Below are 19,091 nucleotides of genomic sequence, written 5' to 3' on the forward strand. Positions count from 1 at the left end.
ACTGTAGTTCCTCTAGAAAAACAATAGAAGTATGACTTCTCTTTCAAAACAGATGGTTCTTATCTGCATTTGACTTATGCATTTTCTTTAAAATTGCATTGGCACATTCAGTAAAAACACACAATTTCTAATAATGAGTTGAGGAGATACTTTCAAAGTACTTATACAAACAGACATCAATGTGGTTGGTTGAAAAAATTTAAGACTTGCTTTCTGATGCATGCCTCCCTCTCCCTCACACACATTTCCAGTCCAATGCACAGAACAAACACTCAGAATGAAAGAGCTACTCAAATATATTCTGGCTAAATCTAGGTAGAATTGAATCCCTGCTCTTACAGATCCCAAAGCATAGCCAAGATGCTTGGCTATCTTGTACAAAGCACTAAGGGGGTTAAACAACAAAGGGAAACTATAAAATGTTTCTGTCTATCCATGCTACTATAGCCTAACAGCTGAGCTCACAATTATGGTTTGGTAATGAACAATTATGGTTTGCCTTGTTTTGTTTGGTGGGGGGGAAAAGGGGTGTATTTAATTATTTTTAATCTTGGGTACCCCAAGAGTAAGAGAATAGTGATCCAGGGGACCAGAGTTCTCCAGGGATGAACAGCAGGCTTAGAACAATGTCCAGGCTAGCTCAATCATGTAGTAAGTGAATTATTCAGACTTTTAGCTCACGGGCAGCTAATCCTAGAGGTGCCTTAAAACATGTGGATGCCTTTTTTGGAGCCAAAAGACCTCACTATAGCCAGAGGTTCCCTGAACGAGTCACAAAGGCTCTCAAAAGACTCACTCCAGACAGTCTAATGGACTAGGCAGTGCTGAATTCAGTCATGCATTTGGACAAGAAATTAAGATGACCAAAGACAGCAGAGTACAGGTAGCAGCCATCACTTTTAATATAATAGATTCATAGTTGGAGAAATCACCCAGAAACAGGCAGAACTCAGTTATAAATGCCTACTCAGCTGCATGTCAGCTACAATCTCTTCAAAGAGAAGCCTCATTGCCAGAACTCATTAGTCCAGGTTTTGTGGCCACTTAACTTCCAAATCTGAAATGGCTGGTCTTAGGCTAAACTGAAATACAGCTACAGAAGTAATAAACTGGCAGCATCCATTGGATTCAGAAGAAAGACCTACTTGAGTATATACCTTGTATATACCTTCTGAGGATTTTATTTTAACCATCAACTGTTTAATAAAATAAAATCATTCTCTTCCCTGTGCTAATTAACTCAGGAATTCAATTGCAGTATTACAGTGCAAATGTAGATCAGAACAGCTTTCATACCATAATTACAATGGATAGCAATTGCAACATCTAGTTTCTCATGATAACAAAATGTTCACTACTTCATGCTTTGCAGCTCCTTCAAATGACATCAGGAGCTAATCAGTGAATGGTCACACTCCAGTCCCTAGAAAGACACTGATTCAAAAGAAACAGCAGTCACCTTCCTCCTACTTTCCCTGTCTTTTTATTTTATATAGATAATTCCATTGTAGGCAGCAAATTCTAAGCACATAATATTTTAGCTATCTCCAGAGATGCTCATAATTTATCCTTGAAAATACATGTTCAAAGGAAAGATGTAGTTATTGTCTCTGAAAAAAAAGCAGTTAATGTGGGAGTTAAGAGATTTAAATTCATTTTCCAATTCAGACAAAATAAACAGCATGACAAAACCTGAAAGTGTAACACCCACTGCAGTTCCTAGACTGTATTCAAAGGAGGTGTGTGCATCCCCTTGGTTCCCGGTGATACCTATCAAAAGGAACCATGACTAATCTTCAGAAAGATCAGGTAATATTGTAGCATTTTCTTTCCTTAAAGACTAAGAAACCATTGCTTGCTGCAAAACTGTATTACTATTTCAGTTTTTGTAAATTTGTAAATGCATGTACTTGCTACATCTCTGCCACTTCAGCCTAAAAAAGTCTGTTTGCTTGCACTGTGTATAGACACCCTAATATTGCTTAGTTTAAATTACCCATGGAAGAAATAAAGCACGCCCAAAATCTCAGGCTAGCCAACTCTGTCTCTTGCAGTCAACTCCCCAAACTGTCCATCTGATTTTCATCATTTTTCTTCACATATCCTAGAACAATATGTCATCCTCCATTTTAGATTAGTATCTTCTACAGGCTCTCCTCTTGAGAGGTGGTAATGCATATAGTCAATCAAAGTAAAACTACCCTAATCATAAACACTACCTTTTCCATTAGCTGGGAGTGAACTTGAGCACTTACTCTGAAATTTCCCAGAGTTTAGTTTTAACTTCTGTTATACCATGATAGAAACCACAAGTATACTGATGCTGTGAGACATTTTGCAATTTAAATTACCATGACTATGTTTTCGGCATTTAGATTTATAAAAGGCTCAGCATTTTTTCACTGTATCATGTTTAACATTCTCCAGCTGAAATCTAACTCAAAATCATAAAAAATTAGGAACTGTATTTGATACCAATATTCTTTCTTATAGAATTTTAAGTTATTTCAGTGATAGACACATTGATGTGTCTATTTTACATAGGCTTCATTTTATAATTAGAGCTTTTCCTTTAATGATTTAATTTTACAGTTAGAATACTATAGTACTGTACTATTGAAAATATGTTACCTTTTATTATCTTTACTCAGATTATGAAAATGTCATGAATAATTACAGGAAAGTTCTGCTTTAGTATACTGTACTGCTGTTTGCTATTGTTTTTTCAATTCCATACTATTCTGCCTAATCTCTCTACCCACTTTTGCTTCTATACATGATAAATATTTAGGAACTCTATTTTTTTAACTTGGTACAATTACAAATTATTAGGTGTTTGCTGTTTTCAGACACCAAGACCTGAATTTTGTTCTTAAACCAAAGACAAGAGAGCTAAAAATAATACTTGAAGAAGAAAGAATGATTAAGAAGCCATATAAACAGGGAAAAAAATCATGTGTTTAGTAGAACTGAAGAAAACATAGCAGCTTGGAATCCTGAAGAGGAACAATACATCTTCTACCAAAACAAACACATCAGAAATAAGTGAAATCTTTCACTCTGGTGGAATTGAGCTCTGAGGAACAACAGAGACAGAGTCCAGTTAGTTATTTTGTACCTGTACTCTCTGACAATCATTCAGTTCAGTCAGTGGAAAAATTTGTGCACAACTTTATGGACTTCAGCATTATCATTAACTTTTCCTATTAGAATTAAGTGACAGGTCATTTATTAAAAAACACTAAAAGCTTAGCTAGTAATTGATAAAAAAATTTGAAGAAATAATTTTATCAGAATAAACACAATTGCTTACAGCAAACAAGAAATCAACAAGTGACATTACTAAGAGGAGTACAAGTTTGTAGCAAAGAAAATCCCTTATTAAATGCTTTTTGTTGAATTGTCATGCCTGGTTTTCAAAGTGCTCCATCTGAGTTCTACCTGCACCCTATGCAATTATGAAGCATTTCCTGCTTTTCTGATTTTAAAATTAGTAGGTAGAGAAAGAGAATGTTCTGTGATATAACAGAATTAGCCTTTTCCAATTATAGCTGCATGCAAGAAGTACTGCCAGACTTTACAGATCCTATACAACACCATGAAACATTTTATTCTTCAGATTTTAAGGAAACAAAAAAAAAAAAAGAAAAAGAAAAAATGAGCATCACAACTGGTTCAAGCATTATCTCCCTACAATGACATTAGCATCTGATACAACCAACTGAACTCAAGGAATTATAAGATAAACATATTACTCACATACTGTTGAAGAGTTCTCGGTATGTTTCATCACCTTTACCTTCTGACATTAGGCTGTCCAGTTTGTCAATCAGCTTTGCTTCCACCTGCAACATATAAATGTGGCGTAAACAGCTCCTTTTTCCTTTAATGAGATTACAGAAAACAGAGGAAAGATCTGGTTTTATGTAAGGGACTTTGCTAAATGCATATTTTAGAATTATTGGTCAATCATGTGATAAGCCACTTCATCTCTTTGAAGCTGTTATAATTCCGAGGTTTGTAGGGCTTTCTTTTTTTTTTTTTTTTTTGGTGTTTTTTCGCCGATTTTTTTTTTCTGGAGGGAGGGAGGGAGCTAATTTAAATTGAGCAACGTGACTTAAAAACTACAGGCTGAGTAGCATTTGCTGCTGCTAAGGCAGCTATCTATTTATGGAGTCAGAGGAAAAGCACACAGCCCAAATAAATTGCCTGAATTCTCATTGCAAGGCTGTAAGCACAAGCTATTTTCTCAGACTGAAGTAAAAATATCATCTTTTCTGACCTGCACCCCATTCTTTATAATTTAATATACATAAATATCTGCACTGTTTAGAATCCTTGGGAGCTCAGACTCTCCCAACACTCTTACCTACCAGTGTACTTCATTAGAAAGCAAATTTCCTGGAGTTACGTATTAGCTATCAAAAAAACATGGTGGTTAAGAAAATCTGATGGCTAATGATTCCTCCAATTCATGTTTTTAAGTGCATTGATTACAAAAAAATGCAGAGCTGATGCTACACTGTGTATTTATATTTCAATCCTCCTTTTTAACAGTAATATATTAACAATCACAAATCTAGGGGAGAAACCAAGCTGTTGTCATTATTTTATTACAGAATAAATCTATTATAATATATATATTTAAAACCAAGCTGTAAAAACAGAGAAGCAGAACAAGTGGATTTTCTGCCTTCTAACTTGCTAACATTTTTGTTATAATTTTTAACAATAAGCTTATATATTGATAGTGAAAAGCTACCTACTTACATCACATGCACTACTCTGTTTTTAGTAGTTTGGTTTGCGTTTTAAATGCAGCTCCCACCCTAAACATTCTGGTTGCCTGCAAGTAATTAAAATACTTCTATTTTCCTTCAATTTGAAGCAGCAGGACAGAGGGCACTGAGAATGTTTTCAGGCAGTCTGAAAGAACTGAGTAGGAGCTGAGGGAGCAGATGGCACTCTTGGTCATTCCTTTCTAGCCCATTAACAAAAGTGTTTGAGCAACAAGAATGTTTGGATCTTTACTGAAGAACATCTGATCTTTCTCCATAGTAACCAGAAGGGAAGCTGGTTGAATCCTATCTAACCAGTAGTCTGTATCACTGTAAATCAGAGGTGAAAAACCACCACAACAACCTTGTTGAAAACAGCTCAAAGTTTGTTCTTCACTTCAGCAGGCCATGGATTTTATTCCTCATCTCACATAACTAACATGATAGTATTAACTGGAGAATCTTACTATTTCTGAAATCTCTAATTTCAGAGAGAAAAAAAGGAAGCCTTTGTAATCCCTCTCCAACAGGCAGAGATGTGGATACCTTCTCTACCTTGAAACACCAATGGAACTCCAGGTTCAAGTCCATTAGGACTCTTGAAGTGCTTGTTATTCAGTCCTGTTTTATAAACAGCTTCACACAAAGTACCTGTTTAAAGTTGCCACTTCGCCTTTGCTCCCAATCCATCATGTCATGGAAAATAGGAATCATTACATTCCTCAGGTCTGGCTGAGGGATCAAGGTCACTTCCAGGAAAGGGCCAATCAATGCTGGAATAAAGTGAAGCTTGTGATCCCCTAAAATGCAAATGAACATAAACTTGAAAGTGAATTGGGTGTCCTCTGAGTTATCAAGCAATCCAAATACTACCAAAGAATGCAAAAATAGCATCTTGAATGTCTATATGTTTTTTTTTTAATCACATGTCCATCACAGCATGGGTTATAAGGCAAAAAAAGTGAAAGCTATAGACAAAAGAAGAATTCAAGGCTAATATAATTTATCATATTTTATTATGTAATACTGAGTTCAGAAGTGACAGTGGGTTAGCTGTATCCAAAGTTAATCCTCCAGTGAGAGAACAAAGAAAGACAAAGAACTCTCTCTGCATTTCATTCATATTTCACCAATAATTTGGTTTCTGAGCTCTACATCCTTGTGTTTACAAAATGGTAATTGTCTGATATTCTGTGCTCATCAAAAAAAGGTAAGTACTTTGATTTTTACCTGTTGTCTTTAGTTTTGCAAGTATAGAAATGGAAATATGTGTTTCAATTGCAGGAAAATGAAAATATGACAGAGCTGTTCTCAAAACAACTTGCTTTAAAATCAGTTCTAAAACATCTATTACCTCACCACATTCCACTTCAAAAAAACTAAGTTCTTGTCAGAAAAGCTAGAAACAGCAGAAATGGCATACAGTAAACACTGACCATTTAGCTTCAGTTTTCCACAAGTAAGACTTCTGATATACTCCAAATTAAAGGATTATGAATCAGGATGCATTGGTTTTCCTAGCTAGGAATTAACTTACGTCCAGCCTACCTCTGGATATTCCAGTGGGCATTTGCCCCTGCTTGCTGCGCTGCTCAGTGCCTGAGTTTGTGCAAAGGAGAACAAGAACTGCCTTTTCTAGAAACATCCTAGAATACTATGGAAGGAAAGTCACTGTACAAGGATCAAGGCTTATGATATAATGACTCTTACTGCTCCAAGAATTGTAAAATGCTAACTAGCATAACACCAATCAAAATAAATATCCTAGCATTTAGTTGGATATATCACCAGATGAGCTCCATTGTGTCCCACAAAACTCACCCCTACTGAAAGGCATAATTTGCCTGCATTCCAAGGTTCCATTCAGCAGAGACCAACATGAGTGGGGAGGTGATGCACACTAAGATGTACGTGCAGGAAAGAGATGGGACCTGGGAGTGTATCCTTAGTATACCAGTTCTGAAACATCCACAATGTATGCATGTAATGTAGAGGGATGTCGTAGTGAATCAGCAATACTAAATATTGTAAGTAAGTAAAATATGCTACTTATCAGATGTTAACAAGAGATTAATAAGAAAATATTTCTTATTTTGAGTATGTCTCTCTAGTACAGGCTGAGCTGAAAGACCAGTTTTTTGCAACTACTTGACGGGGGAAAGATCGATAGAACTGAAATTACAGTATCTCAGAAATTACTGATGATATTTGCTTTATCTTTAATAAGCCCTCTGATGAAGTGAATATTGAATACCTGAAATACAAAGATAAAAACCATAGTGCCCAAATATTCTACTCACTTTTTATTTTTTCTCCAAACAACATTCAGTTGCATTTCTCTGACATTCATAATTTCAAGCAGTTTGCACAATTATTGTTTAAAAATATAAACATGTTCCTAAGTTTATATTCAAGTACGTATTTTTTCCATGTTGTCCAATGTCTCGTTTATACATTAGTCATTAACTTGTTTGTGCCTTTATATTTTAGTGCAACTAAGACTTCAGTGAAGACATGATGCAAATCCAGGATATCAGGAGAGCTTCAGAATTAAGATATGTCTTGTCCTTAAACTATTTGACAACGAGACTAAAAATAAGAACATAAGTATATTTTAAGGCATAATAATTCTGCCCAAAGGGAGTAGTACTTTCTTTCTTAATTTTCTTTGATGGCATTCTCTCAGTTCTCTGTGAAGAAATATGGATGGGTCAGCTACTGTAACAAGGCATAGAAAGTTGACTTTAGCTATAAAGAAGGGAACTACAGACAACAAACTTTCCTAAACTTGAATCAAGACTTCATGTCTTGAACATAATTATCAACAACTTGTCTATCACTGGGAAGTATATATAATAGGCAAAGAACTAATAACTGGCTTTCATTTTATGAGTTACTGATGATGTGTTTAATCACTTACCTAAATTTTGCCACATACTGAAGATTTCACATCCCATTGTTACCCTCATGTCACCATATCTGCAGTGTATTAAAAAATAAAGCAAGAAAGTGAAAGATAATTTAAGAAAATCAAGTTTATACGCCATTCTGTGACATTATTAAATTAAATGTCTCATTTGTAGTCCACAAAAAACAACTTTGGAAGTGCTGGTTTCTCCCACATTTTTTTGCTCTTTTGATTGTACTCAGCTAAAACTGGATTCCTAAACCCAGGTTTATTCGTAAAATTGTCAAAATGCTACACATCAGTAACACACTGCAAAGCAAAACCTAATTTTTTGCCATAACATGCTCCAGTTCTCTCTCTGACAACAAATACTTTTCCTCCAGCTTAAAAAAATACAATGAATTCATACAGGCAGAAACACCTGAACAAGTGTGAGTTGATTTACACATTCACTGGCAACGAATGGCTGTTCTGCTCCCAGTGTCTGAACCAGTTCAGGTACTCATTTGAAGGTTATTGGCTCTGAAGACCTGTACAAAGGGCCAGAGCCAACTCTTGTTCTAGTCAGTGGACATACTGTTATGTTTTTTTTTTAGTAGGTCCTTTTGCAACCTCCAATGTCCTGCATTTTGAGAAATTTGAAATCTCTTACAGTTTTCTACAAGCTGATAGCAACACTTACTTTTCTAAGACTTTTTTCTTCTTGGAAGGTGTGAACATCTCCAGTTGCAGACATAACTGGTTTATAAAAATGACAGCAAGAAAAAAGTAGGAATCCCATATCTACAATAAGCATATGGCATGTGGTTATTTCATTTTCTCAGTACAATTTATGAGATTTTGCACTCAAGATGCAAAATTTCAAATCACAGCCCTTGTTTCAGTCTCAACTAATAAATTACTCAAACTGCTTTTGACTAAATTTCTTTGACACGAAACAAGTTCTTCACCAACCCCAAGATGTTCAGCAGAAATTCATCTATTTACATATCCTACATCTCAAAATGTAAAAGTTTCGAAGTTACAAACTGGGTTTTTTCATCCCTCCAACTCAAAAAGCCTTACTTTTGGAAACTTTCATTTGGGTACATTTAAATTGAAAACTACAAAAGTTATGGCCTCAAGTCCAAAACCCAAAAAATTCTGACACCTCAAAAGCTATCACAGAACAGGACTGACATTCTCTGTCCATCACACTTTATAATACTATTTGCAAGTCTCACTTGCTGCAGTGAGTTTTCCTTCACTGGACAAAACAAAAGCCAGATTTTGTTACGATATTGCAAATATGTTTTGTGCTCATGCTTTATGAATTAGATGTTGAATATTGTACTTAGAAGACTTAGAGATAAAATTAAAGCGGAATACTAAATACTATAACCCAGTTATGGATGCTCCATGACTGAAGTGTAGAGGGAGCCCTATTCCAGACCCCACAGTTCAGCAGGACAGCAATAACATTGCTAATCAAGTTTAAGGAACATAGAGGCCTTGTCTACAGGAAATTCTTTTATCAGTTTTAGCCTCTGAACTTACATAAATACATAAAGAATAGCTAAACCTGTATTCCTGCCAATCTATGTAACAGGAGTCTGGATTTTCAGAGAAGCATCCATAACCCTGTTGGAAGTCAACAAGAGCTCACTCTTCTCTAGGAAGGAGATTCTGCACTTTTCATGATGCAGCAGTTGGACTAACATCTCTTGGTTGGACAGAATTTTCATTCAGGTTTGTTTCCATGGAAATGTGTCTTTTCAGACACATTCCTAGATCTTCTCATCTGAATCCTAAAAGCATAATCTGTAATTCACAGTTTATTATACATGCAGTATCTCACTGTATGAGGTGCGCACTAACATCTTTAACTACATTCACCATGAAGTGTCATAATTTTCTAATTTAAATTATGCAGCATGTTAATTGGTCTGAGAGAAATTACAAAAATATAAATCTGCGTTTTATATAAATTTGCATAGATTAAAAAAATGAAATACTTTTTCTTTCCGTAATAACTAAAAAACCCAGCTAAATAATTTTATTAGTTTTCATTACCCAAAAAAATTGCTATGCAAAAATCCTAAATAAGTAGTCTAACAAAGAGGCTCAAATAACAAAAGGAAAAATAAGATGAAATTAAAAATACCTCACAGCACTCACTTTTAAGATAGTCCTGTATTTAAGAAATAAAGGTCTCTGAGCACTTGAAATTGCTGATTTAGTACATATTCTAGTTACTTAGATGCTGGAGCTAAGTTTAATAATCATCAAGCCACAGGATGATGTAGCAGCTATTGCATCTATCATTTACTCTACCTTGTAATCAAAGTTTTCATTTAAGAAGTTTTTACGAAGGGCATCCGAAAGGTACAAGACTGTAGTAATGATCACACTGGGAAGAAAAGAATGAAAAAGACAGGAGTTTTCATTAAGTGGAAATTCATATTTAATGCTCAAAGACTAACAGTTTTCCAGTGAAGAAACAGATGTAGCATATCTGGTGGCATTAAATACTACATTTTCAACATACGTAACAGCCCCTGTTGACAGAAAAAAATCCCATTAAAATAATAAGGTGTGCTGTAAGAATGTGCACTGAAAACAGACATTCTATATAGACAAATATTTTTGATCAAGACCAAGCGTAAACTTTGTTCTGAAAATAATTATGATTTCAGATTAATTACACACCTTGTCTTAATAGTATTAATATACACAGTTGTACAATTTGTTTTCAGCTTTCTTGGCATTGAAAATGTGTGCATATAGATTAAAAATATAAAATATCTAGTAAATGTCAATTTTCAACATTGACACCCCATATGGACGAAAAATCTTTTTAATTACAACAGATAAATGGAAAATTTCGTGAGCTCTGTGAGAAGGATCTGCTTCTAAAGATGTCTATGCTGTATATTGTATAAAGTCATACATTACCCTACATTTACATCTGCCTGAATTATAATAATCTATCCTAAACGAATATATATGACCAAGATACTTTCACAGTGGTTGTCACTAAAGGTCAATGATGGCTTTGTTTATTGTAGCAACCAGCTTTGGTAATCTACAGAAATGGAACATTCTTTGAGATTATTTAAATACACCTAATTTCAGTGGTTCAAATCTTAAACTAATCTCTGCAGCACTCTTGTCTGCCAGCATATTTAGTCAAACTAAAAATCCATATAAAACATTAAATTCTCTTTGAAAATCGTCAGAAGTGAATACTTATAGAGAGAAAAAAAGATAAACACAGAATGATCTTTTTGCTGTTATGTATTTTACAACAATCAACTGCTTAAAGATCTTCTGAGAAAAAGGTTACATCTACAAATTTCATTTAATTACCATCTATTATTAATACATTTAGTTCTTCTTTGAACATAGTTCTTGAACTGCATGTGTTACAATGTTAAAATATGTTTCCCTTTGTATATTTTGGACTTCATTTTTTTTTACTATTTTTTGCAATGCAGTCAAGACAAAAAAAGTTAAATAGAATAACAGCATTATATATATTTCAAGGTTACAATATTTTTCATTTTTACAACACTGGAGAATTTAATATTAGCCAACCTACCTAGGAAATAAACTATATTTTTCTTCTAGCACTTTTGACAGTTTTCATGTTTATAAATATAAAATGGCTATGTATAATTGTTTTGGGTTATGTAACAAAAAAAATGTATTCTATTTCATCTGTTGAAAGAAGTTGGGGAGATGTTTTTTCTTTAACTCTTGTAACTCCAGGGGGGAGGGGGCAGGTGCCTTCAGGTAATGGGCCAGCTGTTAAAACCAGGCGGAGCTGTGTTCTTTATCTCTTCCACCACTCATCATCCCTGCAGGGGGATATCTTCTGGTAATGGGCCATTAAGGTTCACCAATGACATGACATATTACATCATCCCACTTGAGATGCCCTACCCAGCGGGCAGAGCCAAACCATTCTTACCTATCTGGATAAAAACTGAGACGTAGGAACACCAGATATCCAGTGTTCCCACTGGATTCCCAGAGGGAGACTGGACCCATCTCATCATTAATGGACCTTTTTTTTACTGGACCATCTCTACTCCAACAGACCAACATCTGCCACTCCAGGAGAATTTATTTGGACTGTTTCTAACACCCTGAACAACAGGGTGTCAGGTTGTATTTCTGACTCTGGCAGGGCTTCTAGGACTTTCTGTTTGCTTTGTTTGCTTGTTTTTTGTAGTACTACATTTGTATTCTTAATATTTCTAGTAAAGAAACTGTTATTCCTATTCCCAAATCTTTGCCTGAAAAGCCTTTAATTGCAAATTTATAATAATTTGGAAAGGGGGAGGAGCTTACATTCTCTTATTCCAAGGGAAACCCCAACTTTCCCTGGCAGATACCTGTCTTGCCAAACCAAGACAATAATTTAACATATTAGTAGTTCAACTGGTTGCTTCCATCCTCCTACTTTTAAAATTACAGTCCCTGCCAAACTTTACCTCCTTGTTTGATATGCCTGAACACTCAGAACAGCCAGTTCTGAGACTGTTTTTAGAACAGTTCTTAAGTCTCAAGTTTCATTTATTCATATTCCAATTGCTCAAGTGTATTTTCATACATATTATTTTCTCAAGGATTACACTGTAAATTTTCTATCCAAGTAGTGTTCCATGCTTAGCACTCACTCTTAAGTTGACCCCACTTTTTCACCAATGGAGAGTTACAGCCTGTGTACAGCACTCTCTACTGCAGCATGGAACACAAAGTGAAACATTAGTAAAATTCAGTATAAGCAAAGTAATCAAGGTGTGGATAAGAACAGGGCCCTGTCATTCTTGTTGTGCATGATTTAATTTAAGGTCCATATGCTTCACAAAATGGAAATGGTTTGTATATTTCAGGAAGACATTCTGGTGGAATAAGTCACTTTATCAGAATTATTGCTGTATGAAATTTTCCCCCAAGTCCAAAGTAACAAATCCCTAAAAATTGTACTCAAGAGAAAATTCCACAAGACCTATAACCATACTGCCAAGTTTACATTACATAGTTCTATTTATTGAGACAATTCCTTTCTTGCGACATTCTTCCATGGCAAGTGAAACTCGAAAGATCTGTTTTAATTCTTATGAGGTGAATAAAAAAGACATCTTAAATGCAACTTTTAGAATATTTTTTGAAGAATTTTCCTGAGATAACAGAATAATTGCAACGCAATAATTTCTTCCTATAGAGAACTTAGCTCAGGTTTCATTTATTTGGGAAGCCAAAGCTATGATATGGATTAGTTTATAAAATGTGGGTCTCTAACATGAGAGGGTATGTTGTAGATAAAAAAAACCTCAAAACACCAAATGCAACACATAAGGTTGAAGACATTGTTTTTGACCCACAACCTGTTCTTCTGAATCTACAACAATCTAAAATCAGGTAGAACAGAAAACAAGCTCAAGTTGGGGATGCTCATATACAAAAAAAGCAAAAATGAAGAACGCAGAGGCAGCAGCCAGAGGACAGCTGCCGGATTCAGTACAGTACTCAGCTTCCAAGTTGATTCCCAGCCAGTGATTTCCAAACAACAACATTCATTTGAAATCCATCTGAGCATCAAACTATAAACTACTGAGTTTGTGACAAGACTTGCTTTTCTTCCTCTTACCACCTGCCACATATTTGTTCAGAATACCTGTTTTACAGGAGAAAACCCTCTGCTTTTAGCTACGAAGTTATTCTGGACTTATACATAGTATGCTAACCCAATGTCTGGTAAGGCCATTGTTGATGGAATGGTTTTTCCATAAAATTTTCAGAGCAAACCTTTCTGCAATAAGCTGTTTGAAAAATCCAGAAGTTCAACAACTGTTTACTGACTAGGTATGCTCTGGCAACTTGGCTTTTGCCTGGGCAGCCAGTGGCAGAAAATGAAAGCTTTCTTTTTCTATGCTGATATAGGACAAATGTATAACATTAGTTTCTCATTCCATTCTCTGCTATTTCAGAGTGAAATAATCCCAAACACAGAGGTATTAAAACAAAAAAAACCAACTTTCATATTTCACAAGGAAATGAAATAACCCCCTGAATCATGTATGTGTATGTATCTATTGTTATATGTTTATGAGCTTATTTATACAGGCATGCCTATGTATATGTGTTTTTTTGTGAAGGATTGAATGCCAGGTTCAGTTGCTAGCAACATTTTGTATTACATAAAAGCAGAAATGTTGTTAGCAACACTATGTATTACATAAAAGCAGGAATTTTTGTTCATTGTAGGAGTCTCAGACTCCCACACCATGGGAGCTAACAGGATTCTTCAGAGCAGCCATAATGATGGCATTAATGATGATTTGATGTTATCCCTTACTGTGTATTACATTTCAGTTACTTTTATAATAATAATAGTAGTAATGAAAATAATAATGTATTTCAGCCATTATTGAATTGGATAACCAAAAGGAGAACTGCTTAAAGTCCTTATGCCCAACTGCCAGTAGATACATTTGAAATTTCAGTTTAAGCAACATATTATGTAAATCTTACTTTACAGATCAATTATTTTACTATAAATAATACTATTTGTACATCTATTTTGTGTGCTTACAGTATTGAAATTGAGGATGACGTAGCATCTCTACCATTAAGCAGAATGGTGAAAGGATATACATAGTTAATTACACAGAGATCTTGAAAATTAAAGCTTCCTGCATACCAAGAGCAGCAGAAAATTAGTTCTTTGTTCAATAATACATAGGCATAGTAGGCTATGAATATCAAAGATTTGCTCAGCAAGTCATTGAAACTCCTTTGCTCTCCAAGTCCCTCCTCAGCTGTTAATAACATGACATACCTGAAGTTCAGCTGAGTCTATTAACTGCTCTCAAAAGATGCCAGGCAATTAAAGTATTAGACAAGTCATTCTTTTCCTAACCTTAAGGTAACTGAAGCCAGTGACCATTACACAGTGCTTTCCAGTTGAAACTGTGAAGGTCTTCTCCAGAAGCTTCGATTTTAGTCAGGCATATTTTGCTATAAAATTTAGTATTTCCCTCTGGTGCTAGGCAACTGATTCAAACATCTTCCTCTATTATGTGCTGCTCCTCTGCAGTTACAAATAGAAGTTAGATATTATCTAGTTGATGTAGAAAGAAAGTCTGCTCTGAGAATGAAAGAATTTAAAATTGTATTTTCCATAGTAAACATAAAGTCATATTTGTCACTCAGTAGTAACATCCACGTTAGAAATATTAAATGACCATAAGTAATCATTTTGTTTTCCTACATGCATGCTGATTAGCTCAGATATTACACAGCTATGAAGCTTTAAACAGAGTTATTTCTGTCTCTTTGCTCAACTGTTAAAAGCTAAGGATGTTTTTGCATGTTCTCTTTCCATTACAGAACACAATTCAAAAAATCTATTTCTCTGCTTTAGTGCCAAGTTTGTCTTTTTAAATGCTACTTTATTTCTCAAATTTTAGAAGTCAATTGGCAGTTTATAATGCTAGCCATTAATACTTTTGTACATTGGGCATCAGAACATTCAGAAGTACAGATCATATATGTGTACGAACTACAGATCATACATGAAACATCTTTGTTTCTGGACAGTTACAGATTCTTGAGCTCTTAGTATCTTCTGGTTTTGGTGGGTTTTTCTTTTTAATTTCCCAGACAGCATCCAAGGATCAGATGCTACATAATTACTGAAAATATTGCAACTAGAAAGAAAAAAAACAAAAACCTAGGAGCCAGAGGGCAGTGATATTTTTATATGTAAGTGTTGTATATTGTAAGAATTATGGCATTTTAAGACTTAGAAATATTTCAGGTAATTCTAGTTCTGCATACATAAGTAAGAGGGGAAAAAAAAAAGTAACTTCTCCCTCAGGAAAAGCTTATTCCTTGATTATATCCTTGCTAAGACTTATTTCTTCCCTAGGCTCAGACAAGCTAAATCTCTCTTCCTGTAAAGACCAGACATTTTGAATGCTTATTTCACTCTAGGGACAGGGAGAGAAAACCAGTGCTGTTGTTGATGTGGCTGCAGCAATGGGTGAGGCTCCCAAGACACACACACTGCCTTCAGGTGAGCTACTCTCACGAGTGAAAGGCCACACAGATCAGAAGGTGGTCATGGGATATAGGAAATACAGCACTTGGTTTATTCCTGGAAAGCAGAAGTTTGAAAATACCCAGACTATTATTGGATCACTTAATTCTGCTCTTAAAAAAGATGGGCTAGACCTTCTAGGTTTTTCTTTTAGACATGAATGAGAAGAGAGTTCAAGAAGTTTGGCTAACAGTTCTGAAGAGTCTCAGATCCCTAGAAGTGCTGATGAAGTGAAGCTCAGGAAGAACAGCTCACTTCTCTCTGTGGGGCAGGCACTGCCCTAATTTTACATTCTGACTCTAGGCTCTTTCCTTTGCACTTAACAATTTTGGACTGGAACAGTTCTAGCAAAGCTACTACTCTGTGCTTTTGAACAAGCTGAGGAAGCTGAAGGAAGGCTGTCACTGCCATTGCAGCAAGATACACGAGGTAAAGGAAGAAGCTCCCATTCAGAAAGCTCTGGAAAAACTAGTTCTCTGCAGCTGATGAGAGAACAGAAGCAGATTTTCCTTTCTGCTGCCTCTAAAAGGAACAGAATAGGAACACAGGAATAATGAGGCTTCAGCTTTCATCACACATTTAAGTACACCTGGTCAACCCCCTGTTTCACAGCAAACTAACACTTTCTCCACATAGGATCAAATTCCCAGCCAAGCAGTTATTGAAAGCTGAACTGGTAAAGATGTGCTTATAGCCCACTTGCTGGCAGAAGTGCTTATGCAATTGTGTGTTATCAGGATCAGTTAGCTGGTCTGATGAGCTCCTCGTGGCCAATTCCCACCAGCAGTTGTTGTCAGCTTCTGCCTATCTTCTTTGCCTGACAGAACTGGGCACAGACTACATGATCAGAAAGAACATGGATTAATAAAGGGAGATGTGTCATGGTTACTAAAACACTGGAGAAGAAAAGTGCTCCTTTTGCAGAACTTGGTATCATCTGATTATCACCAGCCATGTACCACATGCCAAGGTCGTTCCTAAACCTTAGTTCTGTACATGTCAGCTGTTGCAAAGCCATCTGCCAAGCCAGCTGTTACTGGAATATATAAAAATTTCTTAGATTTTGTCTAAAAGTTCCTATTTTTTTCCTTCCTTCTGTTTCACTGTTTATTTCTTAAGCATGATTACCAGATGCAGGCTGGTATCAGTCATACTTTATTTAATATCATACACAGAAACTAACTATCATATCCATTCTTTAATTAGTAACTTTTTTTTTCTGGAATTCAAACTTGAAAAGATTAGCAACACTGAGGCAATAAAAATTAACAAAAATTGTTTCAAGTCATGACAAAGTTTGAACAAATACTATTATGCCTGCATATCCACACACACATAACAAATACAGATCATAAACACAAGTGTTGTTAAATTTAATTGCACCAATAATATTGCTACTAGTAATATGTACTGCACCACAAATTTAAATTCTCCTTGAAGCCAGCAGGCACAACGCAGACTAAAACTGAATTTTAATCAGGCATTGCAAAGAGTATCATGAAATTTTAAGTCAATCCTTCATCTGGATTCCTAGGTCTGCCCAACACAACACCCCTCCTCTGCTGGCATTGATGTTTAAATGTGCTGACTCTTCAGCTGAATTATCTAATCTATAGCTAAGACTGCAAAAAGGATAGGTGGTGATACAGGTGAAATTAAACTTAATTTAGTGTTTCAGACCTGTTGTAATTACTTCTTAGAAATGCTTGGAAGCTGTTTCTTTAAAAATAAGGCCTGAACAGAGAAAGAATGGTTGACGGGCAGGTGTAATCTGAAAATCTTCCTAAGCAGTGCTTATAGCCTTACATGACTGTTGCCTTGTGCTGTACCTCATTTCCTGATTTGTGATTTTTGTGATTTTTCTAACAAACACTAAATGATCAAACATGCAAAAGCATCGTTAACAATATTACAGTTGATTATTTCTTCTTGAGAGCAAACAGATCTTTACCAACTCAGAATTTCAAGGAAAAGATTTGAAAAGAAGTTCGTTAGAGACTTGTCATTTGTTACTTGGAAAACAAAGCTGTTGATGCTTTGCAGCTTTATTCTGTGAAAGTGTTTCTGAGATTCCCATTATATGTGCTTACTAAAATTTGGAACAGAGGGAAGTACAGATTATATCATAAATTTGTGGTATAAAAGAAGTCTAGAGATTTGAAATCTTAAATTAAAAGAAGAAAAACTGCAGCCAGCATTATAAAAAAATACATTGAATTTTTATTACATACATCATATAACTTCATTTTTATCATTACCTGTGCATACTATCCATACTTTTTAATAACATTAAAAATGCCTTACTTGTTTGCAACCAAACGCATCACTGTCCAGTCTTTTGGAAACATCTCTGGTCGTATTAGTATCCGAAATACCGTGAAAATCTGCAGCAGGAAATCCTTTGGAAGGAAAAGAAGTAGTCATTTATCTTTGCTGCTTTAAATGAGCAGTGAACTTCAAAAATATTTTAACCAGAGAGAAACAAAATCATTATAGAAATAGCAGAACCACGCTTATTTTCACCATAGATAAACCTTTGAACGCTTTTTTTATTGCTTCCCAATAATTTTCTAATGGTGATTTAATCCTTTCTTCTTAAAATGATGAAAATAATATAATGTGCCATTTGATTGACAGCAATGCATAAAAGAAATGTCAAAGATGCATTTGGTTTCCACCCATACACTTCGACAAATGTGATGCTGAGAACAATTTGCAAATCAAAAAAGCACTTTACAAACACCAGAGAGTTCAGAATATCTCCTTAATCATGACACGTTTTCATCACTTTTGAGATTCATTCTAAAAGTGGCAGAGAGAGAGAGTGTAAGGACAATTTTGTCACTGACTTGACAAAGACCAGTGACTCCAATAGAGATGCCCAGGCCCCACAGCTGGTAGTGCAGCTGGTTGGCTGTGTGCAGGTCACTTAACCTTTCTGCCTCATTTGCTGCATCTAAGAAAACAGTCAACACCTGTGAGCTACTTTGAATGCAGAAAGCACTGCCTTGAAAGCTTTTAACATTATCATCTCCTATGTCATGTAACTCACTAATAAATAATGCTGAGTTCCTCTCAGCACTTTTTTTCCAGTTTTTCTTTTCACAAATAAAACTAACAACAAGGGACCATCTTGATTATGTATGGTACTGCCAGTATTCTTTTAGTATGAAAATTGAGCTTTTGACAACATGAAGAGCATGAAGCAAGTGATATAAAACAATTCTAACAGAATCAGTGCAGTACCTGACCTTGAAATGTTTGGTATTCATTCTGCCCACATCACTTGTAGAGAGATACCCCGAAACACAGA

At 35.3% G+C, this 19,091-nt stretch overlaps 1 protein-coding gene across 3 annotated transcripts in view; it reads right to left on the reverse strand.

Moving 5' to 3' along the window:
- The window catches only part of DOCK4 (dedicator of cytokinesis 4), a 235,556-nt gene that overhangs the window by 36,839 nt on the left and 179,626 nt on the right, over nt 1-19,091 (reverse strand). For all 3 annotated transcript variants that reach the window (XM_083859833.1, XM_083859832.1, XM_083859831.1), the window contains 6 exons: nt 18,083-18,177; nt 10,000-10,075; nt 8,369-8,469; nt 7,699-7,757; nt 5,430-5,578; nt 3,760-3,845 (listed from right to left, as the gene is read on the reverse strand). In XM_083859833.1, the coding sequence (XP_083715959.1) occupies nt 3,760-3,845; nt 5,430-5,578; nt 7,699-7,757; nt 8,369-8,469; nt 10,000-10,075; nt 18,083-18,177 (566 nt within the window). The remainder of the gene's footprint in view (nt 1-3,759; nt 3,846-5,429; nt 5,579-7,698; nt 7,758-8,368; nt 8,470-9,999; nt 10,076-18,082; nt 18,178-19,091) is intronic.

This window comes from Zosterops lateralis (assembly GCF_965231275.1).
Source record: "Zosterops lateralis genome assembly, chromosome: 4".
NCBI lineage: Eukaryota > Metazoa > Chordata > Aves > Passeriformes > Zosteropidae > Zosterops > Zosterops lateralis.